The 21895-nt window shown below is 42.3% G+C and overlaps 1 protein-coding gene across 4 annotated transcripts; it reads right to left on the bottom strand.

Moving 5' to 3' along the window:
* Positions 1-7175: 7175 nt before the first annotated feature.
* On the bottom strand, positions 7176-21818 carry LOC127567392 (uncharacterized). Of its 4 annotated transcripts, none has more exons than XM_052010267.1 (3): positions 21726-21818; positions 15938-17495; positions 7176-7343 (listed from the first exon to the last, which is right to left on the bottom strand). In XM_052010267.1, exons 2-3 carry the CDS (start codon positions 16464-16466, stop codon positions 7189-7191), a joined length of 684 nt encoding a protein of 227 aa, XP_051866227.1. In that variant the 5' UTR covers positions 16467-17495; positions 21726-21818; the 3' UTR covers positions 7176-7188. The 4 variants fall into 4 exon arrangements, with proteins under 4 accessions (XP_051866227.1, XP_051866219.1, XP_051866237.1 ...); XM_052010259.1 differs by lacking the exon at positions 21726-21818 and adding an exon at positions 20867-21001; XM_052010277.1 differs by lacking the exon at positions 21726-21818 and adding an exon at positions 20899-21001.
* Between the last annotated feature and the right edge of the window lie 77 nt (positions 21819-21895).

The raw sequence follows: 21895 nt of genomic DNA, 5'->3' as shown, positions 1-21895 counted from the left end.
GCACAAAGAAAAAGTCCAGTACTTGCAGAAATTTTACCACTAAACATTCCAAGTATAATTGACTAAGAACTAACACGTGACATTATAAGAACTTGAGTAAAAGCCTGTAATTTTGTCTTCCTCATCATGGAAGGGAGATGAGTTCACTCGACCTATCATATACTTATACACTTGGAGCTGAAACACATGCACTGGATAAAGTCCAAGATTTAACTATACATTTCCATAATTTCCAGCTTCTGAGGTACTAAGATGAGAGCTGTACAAAAATTGAGAATCACTAACAGGTGGGGTATTCCTGAACTTTAAGATGCTCTGTAATTTCATACAAGAAAACAAATCGGACTTGCAGAAGACTCAAAAGTAAATTGCGTTGATTTCTTCTCATTTATTCCAAAGCATCCAATATGTATGAAACAACATGAAGGACAGCCTTAATTCAGGAAGATTCTACATCAGTTATTCTCATTCTTACAGATGGAAACTGTGCACATCTCAAGCAGATTTAAAAAAACGAAACTGTAAGCCAGTGGCTCCTTGTACAATTCAAGCCTTCATTCTCACCTAGAACAGCACTCAAAACTTTGGTGTTATAACCAGATGTTTGTCATCAAATTTCTTCTCAGATGAGCAGTTTTGGATGGGGTATAATTTATACTAATTGGGACAGCCAAAGCTGTTTTCATGTAAACCTCCCCCAAACTCCACTTCTTCTTTCCTGATTTAGACTCTGGCCACTGTCTAAGACTGAAATAGACAGTTCATAATCTCGACATAATATTTGTAATTTGGGTTTCTGACTGTATATTCTTTACATTCACAAAAACTGCCTACTTCCACCTCTATAATAGTACCAGTCTCACCATTACCTCAACTCATCTACGACTGGAGCTGTCAGTAATGCCATGGTTACCTCCACACTCAACCACTTTTATGCTGTCCTGGTTGGCCTCGCACCCTCCGTAAATTCTGCAGCCATCATCACCCCTGTTGTACTCCCCTGTTGTTGTCATGGTTGCTGAATGTTAGAGTTATCAAAGATCCCATATTGCACAGAAAGTCCTTCTTTTAATGAAAGATTGGCAACCCAGTACCGTATCTGAATGGAATGTCTTTTTTTCCCCACATAAAAGTTTTCCTCACCTGGGCATCCGAGCTGGAAAGATTTTATTCCAGGCTGATCCTAAACTGAATGACCCTGGGGCAGTATTTGCCCTGGAGTCATCCAAATATACACAATGGCTAGGATTTGCTGGTCAGAGTCAACCACCATTGGCTCAGCATCGCCTTCCTAAATAATTTCAAACTTACCTTGTAGCTTTCCTGTATTTCACTTTGTCGAAGACAGTCTTATAAATCCTAGTTCTTCCATGGTCTGTTCACCTCAGAAGCAGCCAACAAGTTAGCTTACATTTAGAGCTAAAGATTTGGCTTCTCATGTATCGATGCTAAGTTGCTAAAATTGTGCAATACGTTTAACAATGGACTTATTTTAAACAATAACCCCAAACAGAAAATGGAAAAGAACAGCAAGTCATAACTAAACAAACGAACAGTGTTTTTAAATGAATATGCTGTTCTTTAAATTTACTGACTCAATAAAAAAACTGTCCACGTTGCCAAACAAATTCAGAGTCTAGACCCCAAGCTGCCAAGTAAAGTGGAATAATTGAAATCTCTGTCTCTCAGGAGACCAGAAATTGGAAGAATGCAGCATTCTTGGAGGGTGATAATCTGGAGGTCCCAGGAATTGGTAGGGCCGAGGCTATTGGAGGCCTCGTGATAATTTTAAATTAAATTTAACATGATAATCTTAAAAGTTTTTTATATAAAGTTTTAATATAAAGTGTGGTAGGTTTGGAATTCAACTCTAAACTGTGGTTTCAGTTGAAAACAATCTTGTCTTCATCTCATGTTCATAATAGAAATCTTTGAGCTAGGTCACATGGCCCTTGCTAACTTCCTTGTCTGTGATGTGGTAAATGCCCAAGTTACATTCACCCTATTCAGAATGTAAACTCTCAAAACTCCATTTCACCGAGCAATGTTAAAAACAACACAATTCCTTTAGATTCTAGACCTGACTTCATCAAAGACAACAACCAAATTTGGAAAAGTCAGAGCCCAATTCTCACAGGTTATTCCCTGATGAACTGAATTCACCATTCATCAAAATAACAATGAAGGAGGGAAAGCTTAAAAAGGCTTCCCCTTGTTGAGAATTCCAGTTCCAACTAAAATATAGGATATAGTCCTTCCTTTCCATTACTTTTATCAAAATTTTGTTAAACTGGATCTGGGGGGAGATCATTCTGTTCCCTCTTTTGCCCCTCTGGTGATGTCAAGGGGATGATCTGTCTAAATCCAAGATTGGGTTTAACCATTTCAACTAAGGATGTTAATTTGGACATGAGCCAGTTGTAAGGTGGCAAACCAGGAACATACCCTTCCCGCTAACCTTGTAGTAACACCCAGTGGTGATGTTTTACTGCTATAGGTTGTAAGCTTTTGGACAATGTTTTTACTAATTTCAGTCTCTTATTCAGCGTAGCATAAGATATCTTTGCTTAAATGGCAGCAGTCAAGCTTCAGGAAAATATTGTAATGGTTATGTCAATGAACCAGTGATGCACATCCAAACTGGTGTATAAAATAAATAAAGATTAGAAATCTAGTATCAGTAATCATGACTATGAAACTTCCAGTCCAAACAGTGATTAAAAACTCACTCCATTACTTCACCAATGAGTTTTTATGAGTGTCTTTATTAGTCACATGTATATCAAAACACACACTGAAATAAATTTTTCTAAATTTTATTTACAGCGTGATAACAGGCCCTTCCAGCCCAACGAGTCCACGCCACCCATTTTTTTTAAACCCAAATTAACCCACCTGTACGTCTTTGCAATGTGGGAGGAAACCGGAGCACCCGGAGGAAACCCACGCAGACACGGGAGAACGTACAAACTCCTTACAGACAGTGATGGGAATCAAACCCCGATCGCTGGCACTGTAATAGCATTGCGTTAATTGCAACGCTACTGTGCCGCCCACGGTACACAATAGTCAGAGGCTTTTTCCCAGGGCTGAAATGGTTGCCACAAGAGGACACAAGTTTAAGGTGCTGGGGAGTAGGTACAGAGGAGATGTCAGGGGTAAGTTTTTTTACTCAGAGAGTGGTGAGTGCATGGAATGGGCTGCCGGCAACGGTGGTGGAGGCGGATATGATAGGGTCTTTTAAGAGGTTTTTGGATAGGTACATGGAGCTTAGAAAAATAGAGGACTATGGGTAAGCCTAGTAATTTCTAAGGTAGGGACATGTTCGGCACAACTTTGTGGGCCGAAGGGCCTGTATTGTGCTGTAGGTTTTCTATGTTTCTATGAGATGCATCTTTTTTGCGTTGAGTGTTCTGGGGACAGCCCACAAGTGTCGCCACACTTCCGGCGCCAACATAGCATGCCCACAACTTCCTAGCCCGTACGTCTTTGGAATGTGGGAGGAAACCGGGGCACCCGGAGGAAACCCACGCAGACACGGGGAAAACATACAAACTCCTTACAGACAGTGGCTGGAATTGAACCCAGGTCTCCAGCGCTGTAATAGCGTTACGCTAACCACTACACTACCGTGCCTGCCCGTTTTTAGAGATGGACCTAATCAACACCTGACAATGTTGTGGTTTCTTAATTGCTCACAGTAATGGCTTAGCAAGCCACTTCATTTTATGAAAAAATTGACACAATAAGAATAAAACTAAATTTATCACATGCCATCAAGGTCAACACCAAATTCAAGAAAGACGTGCCCGGACCAAGCTTCTCTGTCTAGTTCTCTTCATTTATATCTGGGAATAATGACTACATTGAAAACAGCCATACAGACTAGTTAAGCAGATGAATGACATCATCATACCTTTTAGCCAAAGTAGTATACTTCATCATCGCCCCCAAGTATGTCCTATCCCAGAGCGGAAGCAACTTACCAGAGTTGGCAGCATGTGTGTGTGGAGTTCAGAGGCAAAGGTCCCTGGGATTCCAGACCCCACGATAATGCCTCATGGTATCAGCTCAAACATGAGCAACGAATCCTCATGTCAATTGCCACATAGCTCCTTCCCTCAGCTGAAGAATAAGTACTCTGTGTTGAGTACACTTGGAAGAGGTTTTGAGGGTACTATGGGCATTGAGAAGCAAGAGTGTGAAATATACTCTAGCTAGGGAACATCAACATTTGAAGCTAAGAGCAGCTCAATAACACCACCATTGACATAGCTGACAAATTCCTTATGGTGATAGGTGTCAGGTTGAGCCTGCTGTAGGTGCTGAGTGAGCCAGGACAAGGGAAACCTATTTGACATTATCCTTATCGATCTACCTGTTGCAGCTGCATCTGTCTTTAACAGTGTTGGCAAGAGCAACCATGCAGAGTCATTGTGGATATCTTCCACCTCAGCTACCATCATATAAATAGGATAATTCAGTAAAGCACCAAACTAGATATTCAAAAGATGCTGATCACCATCAAAAGCAGTCAAATTATATTCCATCAGACCTATAATATCATGGCCTGGCATATTCAGCACTTCACCACTACCATCAAGCCAAGCGGCTAACAAAGGATTAGTATTGCATTTCAGATTGATCCAGGAATAATGAATAACTTTGGCAAATGAGAGTGAGACCTTAATGCGCTTTCAGTGATACAGCTGACAATGACAAGTGCTTTGATGGACCATGAAGATGTCAACAGAAGCACAGAGAGAAGCTGTAGGCTTGTCAGAGAGGTAGTTGAGCCTAGAATTGCAGGAAAGCACGGAAGTGGAGAAAGGGGAGAAATGAAAGGAAGCATTAAGAAAGGAGGGAGGTTCTGGGGGAGGGCAAAGGGGGTAGAAACCGTGATGGTCTCAGGTCCAAAATAATGGATGATCCAAAACACAGATGCAAAGAAACTGTACATATATACTGACAATAAATGAGGAATAAAGAGATGCAAGGACAGAATCCAGAGATAAAGGAAGAGGTTAATGTAAAGCAGAGACATTTTGAAGTACTCATAAACAAAAGTCCAAATTTGAAAAAACTAAAACTGATGTAAGAGTAGGAAATGATTGAGGTGTTCCATTGGTTAAGTGGTATATGTGGGGAGAGAGAAAGGTTTGGCACATCGAGTCAATGATCCCTGATGGTGAAGGGTCTTCGACCTGGGGCATCAGCTCCATTTTCCTCCGCAGAGATGTTGGCTGGCCTGCTGAGTTTTTCCAGCATTTTCTATTTTTGTTTAAGATTTGCAAGTTCTTTTTTGCTTTTCAATCCCTGGCAGTTTCTGATGTAATTCAGTTTTCTCTCTCCACAGATGCTGTCTGACCTGTTCAGCTTTGTCAGTATTCTCCTGTACTTCAGATTTCCAGCAACTGTTATGCTCTATATTTCACAGTTCCATATTTTTAAATCTGTTTCTTTTTCCTCCGCCTTCCCTCTATTTACACCTCCTCTGGACAGATTAGTTGCCAATTACAAGCCACTTTCGCCCTCTTTCTGCTGACAGCAATCTGTCATCCATCTTCTCTAGGTCTCCAATAACAGATGTTCCTTTTCTCTCCACCTCTCCCATTCTCTGCAATGTAAGATATGTCTGTTTTCTAAACTTTCCTGGTTCCGATGAATGGTCATTGGCCTGAAACATTAGCTCTGGTTCTCTGTAAACCAATTCTGTCTCACATTTTTCATGGATCTTTGGTAACTTAACAAGAGTACAAATGACAACAGTCAAGTGTTTTGGCCATGGCTTTCTGATAAACGGAGCATTTGTTGCAGAGGGCAATATTTATTTTTATTAGATTGGGTACAGCATCAGTCTTTATTGTGCAACCAGTTATTGATTCTATTTAAATTTCCTAGTACAGAGGATGTTTTTCAAAAATGCAAAAGGTTGGCAGAGAGCTTATCAGCCAAAAGTAATGGAACATTGGAGGTCTGCTGCTACCTTTCCATGCTAAGAATCAATGTAATTAAAGTTCAGCAGTAATTCACATTTTCCGTGTTTCCGGTAGGAACATAAAGATTTGGCATAAATGCTAGCAACCTTTATTGCTTTGTTCATAATCTTGTAAGGGGCTGATACTGTGTGACCATTCTTAATTCCTCTGTACTCCATGGCTTTTATTATTGGAACCAGTAAATAAAATTTTACTGAAAATCAAAACAACTGTAGGTGCTAGAAATATAAAATAAAAATGCTGGAAATATTCAAAAGATTATGCAATGATTTTTACTGTTCTATTTTCAATATTGTTCCCAAATCTGAAGAACTGAACGTGACTAAAGGCAGCTTGCAAGAGTACAAACAAGTGCAGTTAGCCTTTGTGCATTTGTGTCATTCTACCTGTGCTAATGGTATCTACCAGTTCAGGGACAAAGAGAGGTCAAGCTTTATTGAGGGTACCTTGCATAGTCTTATCAAAAGAGCAAACATTTGTACTTTCAAGTACTTGCAAGATGCTGGCATTGCAGTCAGGCTTGTGGAAGGTTTTGCTCCAATGATGTGCTGGGCAGTTAGGCAATAAGGCAATAAAATAATTGTAATTCCTGGTTAAGTTTATGATGCCATCTCAATCAGATTACTCAGTTTTGCAATTTTATTACCTTATAATGAACATGAGATACTATCGAATCAATATTTTTGACTGAAATCTTTACGATCCTCACACAGAATGTGGATTTTGAATTCCAATATGTCATGTGGGCCAAATCCTAAGTACTTACTCTACAATCAGGGTATGATCAGCTGGTATAATGAGCTTAAACTCATTTTTAAAAACCCTTAGCTCTCTGTTAGAAATTTAGACAGTGGACCTAATTGTGGTATTTATTTGATAGAATTCAGAAGTTGTATGCATCCAAGCTACCTCTTGACCTGGCAATTCCCTTAGAAGCTGTGCAAGTCTATCTTTTGCCCTTTTCCCCTTCCCAGTCTCCTCATTTCCACTTTTCAAATTCTAATCACGGGTGCATTAAGTCAGTGGGGCCATTACCTCCTGTCCAGGTCTCTTGTTTTCCGCCTTGAATTCTCGAGGTGCTCATGAACCTGGAGTGCTGGCTCTGTTTTTCTCTCTGTGTGAGAGGTGTCTGGCTTTCTAAATGTTTCTAGCTTATCTGTTTTTATTTCAGATTTCCAACATCTGTAGTTTACTTGCTTTTTGATGCAATAACAAGAAAATTCTTTCTGATAACCTGAACTCTGAAATGGGCCAGAATTCGTGAGAGGAACGAAGGACTGCAGATGCTGGAATCGAGATGAAAAACACTGTGATGCTGGAGGAACTCAGCAGGCCAGGCAGCATCTGTGGAGAAAAGCAGGAGGTTGAAGTTTCAGGTCAGGACCCTTCTTCAGGACTGAAGATAGGAAAAGGGGAAGCCCAATGTATAGGAGGGAAAAGCAGAGCAGTGATAGGTTGACAGAAGGGGGTGGGTGGGCAAGGGTGGTGATAGGTGGATGCAGGTAAGAGATAGTGATAGGCGGGTGCAGGGGAGGAGGGCAGAGCAGATCCACTGGGGGATGAGTCAAAGGTAAGGAGAGAAAGGAAAAAAAGGTAGAAAAAAAGAGGCTAGGAAAGGAAAGAAGAGAAGAAGCATGGGGTGGGGGTTGTGGGGAAGGGGAGTGGGGATTACCTAAAGTGGGAGAATTCAATATTCATGCCATTAGGCTGCAAGGTTCTAAGACGAAAATGAGGTGCTGTTCCTCCAGTTGAATTCTCTGGATTTCTCCTGGCAGTGGAGGAGGCCGAGGACTGTCATATCAGTGATAGTGTGGGAGGGGGAGTTGAAGTGACTGGCAACAGGGAGATGCAGGTCGCGGTTACGGACAGACCGTAGGTGTTCTGTGAAACAATCACCTAGGACAGAGCGTAGAATTTGCTAGGGCAGGGCACCTCGTTGCTTTCCTTTATCTTGGGCACTCCTTCAGGATCAAGGATGACTAGCTTCCGTCTCAGTTCTGTGGATACTGAAGTGACTGATGAATCCAATACAGGATCCACAGACTGTGCTGGGGGTGGGCCAGGCAATAGCCGATGGAGCGGACAGGTGAGCTAACACCATTTGCAGCGATGGAACTAGGATATGTGGGATCTGAGCAGTAGGACAAAAAGGGTGTATTCTTAACTAATCAGCTTGAAGGATGAGAAAATAAAAAGAGGATGAATTCAATGTCAAATCAGGTAAAGCTTGAGAAACAAAATGAAAGAAAGACTTGATTATGAGAGAAAAAAAGAAAGGAAAAGTAAATAAAGCTTAAAAATTAAGGTTTGACATTTTTTGAAATATGCTGTGTGTGTCAGTTGATTAATTGAGGAATTGATACTCCACATTTATAACAATTAAGTTTTGGTGCCAGAAAGATTGATTGGCAGTCATTAAAGTCAGAAATGACATTTATAGGGTTCTTAGACTTACAACTATCACCCTTTAGTACCTGCATCAGAATTTGTTTGTACAGATCTCACCAACTTCAGGATATTCTTTGCGGGTTAGTTGGGAGGTAGTCAGTAAGATGCTGTTTCTGTGAAGCCCACATGGGAGATGGACAACTTTGGATATTCATGTTTAAAGTTATGTATGTTCCTCACTGAACTTGGCTTATCATTTACTAACAACAATGAGGTCACCATGAGGGGCAATTAATTATGCACTGTACCCTTTTATGGGGCATTATTCTTCAACATTTGACAGCTGTTAATAGCAAACATTACTGTTGTTGGACGAATCATAGGTGGCGATGAGTCAGCTTACCAGAGTAAGATTAGTCACCTGGCTGAGTGTGCTGCAAAAACAACCTCTTGCTCAATGTCAGCAAAACTAAAGAGCTGATCATTGATTTCAGGAAGGGCAAGGAGGGCAAACATGCTCCAGTCTGCATTGGGGGACCAACAGTGGAGAGGGTCAGCAGCTTGAAATTCCTGGGCATGAGCACCTCTCCTGGGCTCAACACATAGATGCAATCATAAGGAAAGCGCACCAGCATCTTTACTTTCTTAGGAGGCTAAGGAGATTCGGCTTGTCATTGAACACTCTGACAAACTTCTATAGATGTACTGTTGAAAGTATCCTGACTGGTTGCATCGTGGTCTGGTACGGCAATTCAAATGCGCAGGAACATAAGAAGCTGCAGGGAGTAGTGGACTCAGCCCAATACATCATGGACACATCCCTCACCACCATCAGTAGTATCTACAGGAAGTGCTGCCTCAAGAAGGCAACATCTGTCATCAAAGATCCTCACCATCCAGGCCATGCCATCTTCTCACAGCTACTGTCGGGCAGGAGGTACAGAAGCCTGAAGTCCCACACCACCAGGTTCAAGAACAGCTACTTCCCTTCAACTATTCAGTTCTTGAACCAATCAACAAAACCCTTATCACTACAGTTCACCAAGACTCTGACAACTTTGCACGAAAATGGACTTTTTTTTTTGTTCTAATTGTGTTTTCTTGTAAAAATTGTGTATAATTTGTTTATGTTTTTCTTGTGAGTTCCGCTTAAATGATGCTACATGCCTGTGTTGCTGCTGCAAGTAAGTCTTACATTGCTCCTGTGCATACAAGTACTTGTGCATATGACAATAAACTCGACTTTGACTTTTAAAATCTAAAGCATTCAACCTCACTGATGCAAGGGATTGGCACCCATTTTAGCACTCGTGTATAAATGTTGGAATTGTGGTATACTTCCAAAAAGCAGTAACAACAGCATATTTATGTAACACTACTTGTATTGGAAAATATCCCAAATACTGAAAATAATGACATTCAGCTAAACGAGGACATTTGGACAGGTGACCCAAGGCCTGGCTAAAAAGGTGAGTTTTAAAGGAGATCCTGAAAGGCAGATGTGTTTATGAAAGGAACTGCAGATCTTTGGATCCAAACAGATGAAGTAATGACTGTTATTGGTGGGGTGAAAGAAATGTGACTTGCACAAGAGCAGAGCCAGGTCATAGAAACACAAAACTTTCTGGAGAATTAGCAAATAGAACAGTACAGCACAGAACGGGCCCTTCAGCCCACAATGTTGTACCGACCTATATAAACACCTACTCCATGATCAATCTAACCCTTCCCTCCTACTTAGCCTATAACCCTCCATTTTTATTACATCCATGTGCCTATCTAAGAGTCTTTTAAATGTCCCTATTGTATCAGCCTCTACCACCACCCCTGGCAGTGCGTTCTAGGTACCCACCACTCTCTGTGTAAAAAAACCTACCTCTGACATCTCCCCTAAACTTTCCTCCTCTGACCTTAAACTGATGACCTCTGGTATTGGCCATTGCCACCCTGGGGAAAAGGTGCTGGCTGTCTACTCTATCTATGCCCCTCATAATCTTGTACACCTCTATCAAGTCACCTCTCATCTCATGTTGCTCCAAAGGGAAAAGCCCTAGCTCACTCAACATTTCCTCATAAAACATGTTCTCTAATCCAGGCAGCATCCTGGTAAATCTCCTCTGCACCCTCTCTAAAGCTTCCACATCCTTCCTATAATGAGGTGACCAGAACTGAACACAATACTCAAGTATGGTCTAGCCAGAGTTTTATAGAGCTACAACATCACCTCGCGGCTTTTGAACTCAATCCCCAGAGTAATGAAGGCCAACACACCATACACCTTCTTAACCACCCTATCAACTTGCATGGCAACTTTGAGGGATCTATGGACTTGGACCCCAAGATCTCTGTTCCTCCACACTGCTAAGAATCCTCCAGTAACCTTGTACTCAACCTTCAAGTTCAATCTTGCAAAGTGTATCACTTCACACTTTTCCGGATTGAACTCCATTGCCACTTCTCCACCCAACTCTGCATCCTGCCTATATTCTGTTGTAATCTAAGACAACCTTCTACACTAACCGCAACCCCTCCAACCATCGTGTCATCTGCAAACTTACGACCCCATTCCGTCACTTCCTTATCCAAGGCATTTATAAAACTCACAAAGAACAGTGTTCACAGAACAGATCCCTGCAGAACACCACTAGTCACCGACCTCCAGGCAGAATAGTCTCCATCTACTACCACCCTGTCTTCTGTGGGCAAGGCAATTCCGAATCCATGCAGCCAAGTCTCCATGGATCCCATGCCTCATGACTTTCTAGATAAACCTACAATGGGGAACCTTGTCAAATACCTTACTAAAGTCCATATACACCAGATCCACTGCTATACCTTCATCAATTTGTCACCTCCTCAGAAAACTCAATTAGGCTCGTGAGGCATGACCTGCCCCTCACAAAGCCATGCTTCTCCAAATGCTCGTAAATGCAGTCCCTAAAAATCCTCTCCAATAGCTTGCCCACCACTGACATGAGACTCACTGGTCTATTATTCCCAGGATTATCCCTATTACCTTTCTTGAACAAGGGAACAACATTTGCCATCCTCCAATCCTCTGGAACCACTCCTGTGGCCAGGGAGAATGCAAATATTATCGTCAACACCCCAGCAATCTCTTTCCTCACTTCCCATAGTAACCTGGGGTATATCCCATCCAGCCCCGGGTCTTATCTATCTTAAAATTTTTCAGAAGCTCCAACACTACTTTTTTAACCTCAACATGCTCCAGCGCATCAGCCTGTTCTACACTGACCTCACATTCATCAAACTCCCTCTCCCTAGTAAACACTGAAGCAAAGTATTCATTAAGGACCTCCACTACCTCCTCCGCCTCCAAGCACGTTTCCCCCTTTATCCCTGAGCAGTCCTACCCTCACTCTAGGCGTCCTCCTGTTCTTCACGTACGTGTAGAATGCCTTGGGGTTTTCCTTAGTTCTACTCGCCAAGGCCTTCTCATGTCTCCTTCTAGCTCTCCTAAGTCCCTTCTTAAGCTCCTTCCTGCCTACCTTATAATTCTAAGAGCCCTGCCTGAATTTTGCTTCCTAAACTGTAAGTATGCTTCCTTCGTCCTCTTGACTAAATGTTTCACCTCTCTTGTCATCCATGGTTCCTTCACCCTACCATTCTTTCCCTGTCTCAGTATGACAAACCTATCCAGAGCCCCATGCAAGTGTTCCTTAAACAGCCTCCACATTTCTGCTGTGCATTTCCCTGAGAGCATCTGTTCCCAATTTACGCTCCCAAGTTCCTGCCTAATACCATCATAATTAGCCCTCCCCCAATTAAAGATTTTCCCATATTGTCTGCTCCTATTCCATGGCTATGCTAAAGGTAAGGGAGTTGTGGTCACTATCTCTGAAATGCTCACTCACCGAGAGGTCTGTCACCTGACCAGGTTCATTGCCTAGTACTAGATCCAGTATGGCCTCTCTAGTCGGCCTGTCCACATACTATGTCAGGAATCCTTCCTGGACGCACCTAACAAACTCTGCCCCATCTGAACCTTTTGCACTAAGGAGGTGCCAATCAATATTAGGGAAATTGACGTTTCCCATGACAACAACCCTGCTATTTTTGCACCTTTCTAAAATCTGCTACTTATCTGCTCCTCGGTATCCCAATGGCTATTAGGGAGCCTACAGAATACTCCCAAAAGAGTGATTACTCCCTTCCTCTTTCTGACTTCCATCTGCACTGGCTCAGCAGACGATCCTTCCACGAAGTTCCCCCTTTCTGTAGGTGTTACACTATCCCTGATTAGCAATGCCACTTCCCCGCTACCCCCCCCCCCCCTTTACCTCCTTTCCTATCCCTTTTGAAACACTGGAACATCAAGCAGCCAATCCTGCCCTTGCAACAGCCGAGTCTCTGTAATAGCCACAACATTGTAATTCCACGTACTGATCCATGCTCTAAGTTCATCACCCTTATTCTTAATACTTCTCGCATTAAAAGTAAACACATTTCAACACATTCAACTGACTGTGTTTATACCCTATCCACTGCCTATCCTTCCTCACAGTCTCTCTGCACAGTGCATCTACCTTTACACCAACTGCTCCATCATCTGAACTAAAACTCTGGTTTCCATCCCTCTGCCAACCTAGTTTAAAGCCTCCCCAAAATCTCTAGCAAACCTGCCCTCAAGGAAATTCATCCCTCTCAAGTTCAGGTGTAACCCATCCCTTTTGTACAGGTCATACCTTCCCCAGAAGAGATCCCAGTGATCCACAAATATGAAACCCTGCCCCCTGCACCAACTCTTCAGCCACGCATTCGTCTGCCATATTTTCCTATTCTTAACCTCACTGGCGTGTGGCACAGATGGCAATCCAGAGGTTACCACCCTTGAGGCCCTACTTCTTAGCTTCTTCTTAAGCACTATCATCAGAAGTAGTGATATTGTGGGAAGAGAACCCATTGCAGGATAGGTAAGAGTACCACAGGGTGATGGCAGCTGAGAGTGGTATTACTGAACCATGGAGAAAGAGCAGGAATTGAAAAGTTGGCACAGGTTTGACGGATTAAATGGCTCCTTGTTACACTGCATTCTTCTATGAAAAGCTAATACTTCAGTGCAATATGATCAGGGGAATTATTCCCAGTGCCCTGATCAGTATTTATAAAAACATGAGAAATAGATGCAGTAGGAGGCCATTTTGTTCTTTGACCTGCTCTCACAAAACTGAGAGTAAGAAATTCCTGAATATTAAATGAATCCCTCAATTCATTTATTATTCAGAAATCCCTCATTCTTGGTCTTGAACGTAACCTATGACTGAACCTCCACATCCTTCCAGGGTAGAAGATTCCAAATATTTACCACGCTTTGAGTAAAGAGATTTCTCCTCATTTCAGTCTAAATGGTCTATCCTTTATTTTGTTACTCTAACCCCTAACTCTAGGCTCCTCAACCTGGGAAAATATCCTCCCAGTATCTACCCTGCTGAGTCTTTAAAAGAATTTTATATTTTTCCAATGAAGTTACTTCTCATTCTTCTAAATGTATAGAACAAAGGCTTCATCACTCAATTTCTCCCCATGCCTGGAATTAAACAGGTGAAACCTCACTGCACTCCCTTTCCAGCAAGTAGGTAAGGAAATCAAAATTGTACACAATACTCCAGATTTGCTCTCATTGAGGGATATCGATGGATATCGATTTGCTCTCATCAGATAGAATTTAACTTTGGTAAGACATCCTAAATCTTATACTGAAATCCTTTGGCAATAAGGGCAAAGTCCTCGATGCTTGCCATATCCTTAAACCAGACACAGATTATTTGGTCATTACTACATTACACAGGCAACCCCCATGTTACTGGGGGGGGGGGGGGGGTTCCTTCCTAGAAACCGGTCCGAATCACAATTTTCCATAATGCGAAGCCGCGTGCATTGAGAAGTGCGAATTGAAAAAAGTTTATGTTTATTTATTTACTCGTTCTCACGTAAATTTGATGAGAGTGAATGTTATTCCATATCTCAAGTTTTTGGGTAGAGATATGTGAATTCTGTAAGGGCGAAATTTCTGGTAGCTAACCAGTCATAGCGCAGGCATCGCCTATAATGTGGGAGCTTACAGTGGACAAATTGGCTTCCACCTTCCCTACCAAGGTGACCAAGTGGATTGACTAGGACATGGCAGTAAACATTGTCTACATGGATTTTAGCAAGGCTTTTGACAAGGTCCCACATGGTAGGCTGGTCCAGGAGGTTAGATCACATGCAATCCAGAGTGAGCTAATCTATTGGATGTAAAATTGGCTTGGTGGAAGGAGTCAGAAAGAAATTGGTAGTGGAGGGTTGTTTTTCAGATTGGAGGCCAATGACCAGTAGTGTGCCACAGGAATCAGTGCTGTATCCCCTGTTGTTTATACATATATATTAGCAATTTGAATGAGAATGTAGGTGGCATAATTCGTAAGTTTGCAGATGACACCAAATTGGAGGTGTGGTGGACAGTGAAGAAGGTTGCCTCAGGTAACAACAGGATCTAGATCAAATGGGGAAGTGGGCAAAAGAATGGTAGATAGAATTTAACTCAGACAAGTGTGAAGTGATGCATTTGGGAAGTTAAAGCAGGGCAGGACGTACACAATGAATGACAGGGCCAAGGAGTGTTGTAGAACGAAGAGACCAAGGAGTCCCTGAAAGTGGTGACACAGGTAGAAACTGTAAGCTGTGAAGGAGGCATATGGCATGCTTGCCTTCATCAAATGGGGCACTGAGTACAGGAGATGGGACGTTGCATTACAACTGTACAAGACATTGGTGAGACCACAGCAGGAATATTGTGTGCAGCTCTGGATGCCATACAATAGGAAGGATGTGATTAAGCTAAAGAGGGTGCAGAAAAGCTTCACAGGGATGTTTGGTATTGGTTTATTATTGATATAGATCAAGAGATGGACTCGATCTCTCAATGTACCCTGTTATGACCTTGCACCTTATTGTCTACCTGCAATGCACTTCCCTGTAGCTGTGACACTTCACTCTGTATTCTGTTATTGTACTGTACTACCTCAATGCACTGTATGAACAGTATGCAAGACAAGTTTTTCACTGTGCCTTGGGACAAGTAATGTACCAAGGCACAGTGAAAAACTTCACTATCAACCTCAGATTGAAGCAGGGAGAGGTTAAATATGACTGCAGATATCCCCACCAGCTGATCAACACAAAATCTGAGCACACGACCAGGGGCACTATCTGGGCTAGATGCTTTCCTCGGGTTCACTCTCTGGAAGACTGATCTTAAGTCTTCGACAGTGACCACGGGTTCAGTTGCATTGGAGGCTGTCAGGGTGGGTGGTAACAATCCACTCCACTTCTGTTCAAAACACGCAAGAATGCGTTAAGCTGATCAGAAAGGGATGCACTGTTATTGACTATGCTGCCCAACTTTGTTTTGTGGCCTATTATAGCATGTAAGCCCTGCTATAACTGACAGCTGCTCTGGGACTCTATTTTGAACCGGTATTGTCTCTTGACATTCCCGATAGCTTTCCAGAGGTTGTATCTCAATTTCTTGTAAAGGTCATGGTCACCTGATTTGAATGCAGCAGTCCTCGACTTTGGTAGGGTGTGTATCTTCCAGTTCATCCATGGTTTCCGGTTTGGGAACACCCGGATTGTCCTCTTTGGTACGCAGTCCTCAATATACTTGCTGATAAACTCTGTGATGGTGCTGATATACTCATCTAGGCTGGCAGCTGAGTCTTTGAACATGGACCAGTCCACTGACTCAAAACAGTCGCATAGAAGCTCATCTATTTCCTCAGACCAGCACTGCACAACTCTCTGTACTGGATCCTCCCGTTTCAGTTTCTGCTTGTATGCAGGGAGGAGGAGGAGCACAGACTGTTGGTCAGATTTACCAAAGTGAGGGTGAGGGGTGGCTCGGAAGGCATCTTTGATGGTTGTATAGCAATGGTCAAGGATGTTAGGGCCCCTGGACATGCTGGTAGTACTTTGGCAACACATTCTTGAGGTTGGCCTGGTTGAAGTCGCCTGCAATAATGAAGAGGGCCTCAGAGTATCCTGTCTCAAGGTTGTTGACCACAGAGTATAGATCATTGAGTGCAGGCTTCATGTCCGTCTGGGGTGGGATGTAGACTGCCGTCAGGATAACTGAAGTGAACTCCAGTGGCAGGTAGTATGGTTGACACTTCACTGTTAGATGTTCCAGGCTGGGTGAGCAGGAACTCGCCAGGACTGTCACATCTGAGCACCACGAGTTATTGATTAAGAAGCAGACCTCTCTGCCTCTAACTTTGCTCGAGGACGCTGTACAGTCCATTCAGTGGACCGTATGGTCCATTTGGTGTTGCTGGAACTGGAGGGCTTGAGCTATAAGCAAAGGGTGGATAGGCTGGGACTGTTTTCCCTGTAGTAAAGGAGACTGAGTGGTGACCTTACAGAGGATTATAAAATCCTGAGGGGCATAGATAAGGTGGATGGTCACAGTCTTTCTCCCAGGGTAGTGGGTCTAAATCCTGAGGCCATAGGTTTAAGGTGAGAGGGGAAAACTTTAAAGGGGCTCTGAGAGGCAAGTTTTTCACACTGTGATTTGTGGGTGTATGGAACGAGCTGCCGGAGGAAATGATAGAGGCGGGTACAATTACAATGTTTAAAAGACTGGACGTGCATATGGACAGGTAAGGTTTAGAGGGATATGGCTAAATGCAGGCAAATGGGACTAGCTCAGGAAGACACCATGGTCGACATGGACTATTTGTGCCAAAGGGCCTGTTTCCATAGTGTATAACTCTATAACTCTACATTAAAGGAGTGACTGGACTTCAAAGCTGCCCAATTGATTGTAAAACGCATTGGGATATTCCGAGGGCACGAAAGGCAATATATAAAATTCAAGTTGCTTTGTTTCTCCAAGGCCAAGATAGAGGTCACCTTCCTTCGAACTATTTCCCCTTCTTTCCAGAGGAACCACCAGAAATTCCCTTGGCAGAGAGTTGTTGCTGAACTGTGCTGGTAAACACTCTGAGCAGTGGTTTGGCTGTTGGAACTCTCGCAGCCTCAGACTTCAATAGCGAGCGCTGGTGACGTAAGTCGACAGCGGCAAAGTTAGAATCCCTGCAAGTCTGCCTGGGGAGGGGAGAGAAACAGTACACAACTTCAGTGCAGGTCAGGTTTCTCACACAATCCTGTAGGAAAATCCCCAGACCGACCGCAGTACCAGCCAGCCAGCCAGTGTGCGGAAACTTTTACTCCTGCTACTGACCCGCCCATGCTGGAATAGTACCAGCTGCGTCCCCACCGATTGGTGGATACTCGGTGTGACCAGTCCTATTGCGGGGCTCAGCTCGGTTTGCTCATTGGTCAGAATTGCAACCCCCCTCCCCCCCTCTATCCTTCGGCAGGGTCTTTGGATTAACGCGGGACTCGGTCCCACAGGAAGGGCTGAACAGACCGCGCCTGGTCCGACGCTCCGTTTGCCATGGGCCATCAAAGAAAGGAAAACGGATAAAAAAAATGCAAAGGCTTATCGAGGAGCAAATAAGCACAAGAGAGAAAAGCAGGCAAGCAAGAGAGGATAGATCAAACTGACACATTCAAAAGATTGTCACATTCTTTGATCAGCATAATATCGATTGTTTTATTTTGAAATGTTTGTCATTGTAGTGAACTGGTGCGGTAGATTTCCACAATAACAAATTAAATGAATATGTTTGTCTGAAATGATTTTGACTGTTCTGCTCTCTCCACACATTCTGCCTGAACTGTTGAGCATTTCCAACATTTTCTGTTTTAATTTCAGATTTCCAATTCCATTGAAAGATTATTGGCCTGAAATATTCACTCCATATCTCTCAACGAAAATGCTGCCGAATCTACTAAATGTTTCCAGCATTTTTAAAAATTTGATCAACTAATTTGTTGGCTAGAGAGAGAGAGTGACACGTTCTACCAAAATTAGTGGTACAGGATAATTTACATTCATCTGTGGTTTAATGAAGGGTAGCACACCAAGTCAAGTAATTGCAGGTTCCGTGCCCATTTCCAACAAATGGAGAATATTAACCTAGAATGAAGATTCAGTGCAATAATGTTGGAGGTTTGCCTTTCAGATAAGACATTAAGAGGAAGCCCTGTATGTTTACTTGTGCGCTTAAAGGATCCCATGGCACTAATTTTGAAGTTATATTTGGCGTTCTGGCAATTATTTCATCCCAAGTGAACTTTTTTTTTTGGAAAGAGTGGTCATTATCACATTGCTGCTTGTAGGAACTTGTGCTAGAACATAGAACAGTACAACACAGGAACAAGCCCTTCGACCCACAATGTCTGTGCCGACCATGATGCCAATCTAAACTAATCCCAGCTGAATGCACATGGTCTACATCCTTCCACTCCCTGCCTATTCATATGCCTGTCTAAATGCCTCTTAAACATAGCTATTGATTCTTTTTAACTTTCCCCCTCTCACCTTAAAACTATGCCCTCTAGTATCTGACCTTTCCACCCTGGGCAAAAGACTCTATCTACCTTATCTATGCCTCTCATAATTTTGTATACTTCTATCAGGTCGCCCCTCAGCCTCCTGACACATGTATGCAAAAATAGTAGCACTGTTTCAAAAGTTCTTTACTGGCAATAAAGCACATTGGGAGTAAAGTCATGGAAGGCACTTGAATTCATCCAGTGAGATCTTGGTGTTTTCCCCAAAACTCTCAATCAGGACACAGTTCTTGAAATATTACACTGAGTTACAAAAGAAATTAGCAAGAATTGAAGCCACAATTCATTTAGGGTGTCTCATTCATTATTGGAAACAATTCAATACTTGAAATGGATTATATGCCAAAAGTGAGGAAATGCATGAAGCCAAATTAGTTGTCGTCAAAGTAAGTGCACACAAGGCCTATTATATTCTGTCTTGCTTTGATGATTCTTGACAATAGTTTTTCACTTTTTAAAAGTTTGCTGCTGTTTATGCTCTATTGAATTGCAAATACTTTCAGAATTAATCCCAGTATTGGCAAGGTAAATTTTTCCACAATCTATGGTAAACAGCATAGGTCGATGTGTGTATGGGGTCAGATAATGAAGCTGTTGTGGTTTAATTGGTCTTATTATCACTGACCACAATGCAGTATTTAGATATTTGGGCAGGCTAATGCAGACTTTTGTCTGTGACACATCAGAATTTGTTTATCTGGATGGATTATGCTTTGCAGACAATGGTATATCCAGTGGGTGGATTTAGATGCTGGAGAGAAAAGGTTTCACCATCCAATGGAATGTATCCATTCCCATGTTGGGCATGCAGGTTACACTATCTGGCTTCTGCATGCAATAGGGGAATGCCAAACAATCTGCATTCTTTCACTGAAAGTGCGGAATGGGCCAGCTCAACACAACAATGCATTTGTTCTCCCAGTCAAGACTTTAACACAAGAAACACCCATTGAAAGCAAAAAAATGCCCATGGGAACAAACATAATACTTACTGCTAAGACAGGAGGGGTGTAATATAAAAAGTGCCTCTTTAAGAACCGGTAAAACAACCATTTGCCTTTTTTATTGTTTGCATTCATCTATCATCTCTGTCTCCCAACTCCACCCCTCCCCCTTCCCTGCCTGGCTTGATCTGCCCACACAGATGATGGTTGACCCATTGAGTTCTAGCAGCAAATTGTTTGTTGCTCCAGTATATCAGTAGGGGTTAAGATGCAGATTCAAGAGCTTGCATGCAGCTGAAGATACAGCTGCCAATAATGATTCAATGAAAATTGGAACGAGGCAAGACTATGTTCTTAGGTAGACCAGACATGATATTTGCATTTTTTATCCTTTGGTCCAACCAGAAAGCTAAGTTCTTTTACATCCATGGATATCAATCTGTTTTGCTGTAGCTCATTAGATTACAATTATTTGCTTTTGTCAAACTGGTTGCAAGATCTTGGGCTGCATTTTCCTGTCAGATGGCCACCGCCCTCAAAAAAATCTGCCCATAAACACCAAACCGTTAACATGGTGCAGACTTTCTTTGTTTCAATAGCTCTTCCTGGGATGCATCAGTTTAAAGGGGTTCCTGGTGTCAGCACCCATGATGTCTTTGAATTATTTGAACAGCCAATGACATCAAAGACCTCACGGCAAACCAGGATGGAAAAAGCACAAATTTTAGCAAATATTTTAAAAATTTCTCAGAATGTAAATAAATATTGGAAACCACAAATAAGATTACATTTGAACCTAAAACCAAATATCAACTTTTTACATGTCACCAAATAACACAAAGACTTTTTTTTAAAATACAGGACATTTAATAAAGGTCTAAACTGCAAAACCAATCAAAAACATGAAAACATAAAAGGAAACTACTGTAGATGATGGAAATGTTAAATAAAATCGGAAAATTCTGGAAATTCTCAGTAGGACAGGATATATCAATGAAGAGAGGCAAAGTTAACATTTCAACTTGATAATCCCACATCAAGTAACTAATATACCTTCAGGCCTTACTATACAAATTGAAGAGGACCTCAGCAGATCAGAAGACACCCAAGCACAGACAGGTCATTCTCTCTTCTCTTCCATCAGGTAGAAGATACAAGAGCCTGAGGGCAAATACCACTAGACTTAAGGACAGCTTCTACCCCACTGTGATAAGACTATTGAATGGTTCCCTTATATGATGAGATTGACTCTGACCTCACGATCTACCTTGTTGTGACCTTGCACCTTATTGCATTGCACTTTCTCTTTAGCTGTGACACTTTACTATGTACTGTTACTGTTTTTACCTGTACTACGTCAATGCATTCTGTACTAACCCAATGTAACTGCACTGTGTAATGAATTGACCTGTACAATCGGTATGCAAGACACGTTTTTCACTGTACCTTGGTACAAGTGACAATAATAAATCAATACCAAATACTAAGAAAGCGTTCAGTAGGCCAGAGTGCATCAATGGAGAGTGAAACAGGTTGTTTCAAGTTGATGAGCTTACAACAACTTAACATGCTATTAGATTGTGTGGCTCTCCCTCCAGTAACCCCCGTATTCTGGTAGATCACCCATCAAGATACAAGATGAAGGCAAGTGTGTAGGAAAAACCTGAGCAAGAAATCCCTCCACCCAATGTGAGATGGCATAAAACAAAGTCGCCTAGAAAGGTGTCTTCCATATTAATTTCCTTTGACTATGCAAACCATTTTTTTCTGCAAATCTGCCTGCAATGAAAACCATGATAATCTGTCAGCTATGGCTCAGCAGGCTTCACCGGTTAACAGCTGCGTGAAATGCATAATTGCCCACATTTAGCCCATATTCAATCAGTTGATTTGCAGGGATATGGTTACTCACCACCTCACACGTCGATTTAAGTGTTACAAATGCAATATAGGTTCCAACTCTTGCTCATATTTTCCTCTGACATCTTCAACAACCAGCAGCCTGACGGCCTCCCAAACAGTAATGTCTGCGGATTTATTTTTGGTGCTTTGGCACAATAGAAAGTAAGACAAACAATAGAA

This window comes from Pristis pectinata, chromosome 1 (genome assembly GCF_009764475.1).
Source record: "Pristis pectinata isolate sPriPec2 chromosome 1, sPriPec2.1.pri, whole genome shotgun sequence".
Classification (NCBI taxonomy): Eukaryota; Metazoa; Chordata; class Chondrichthyes; order Rhinopristiformes; family Pristidae; genus Pristis; species Pristis pectinata.
This window is presented reverse-complemented; position numbering and strand designations above follow the sequence as displayed.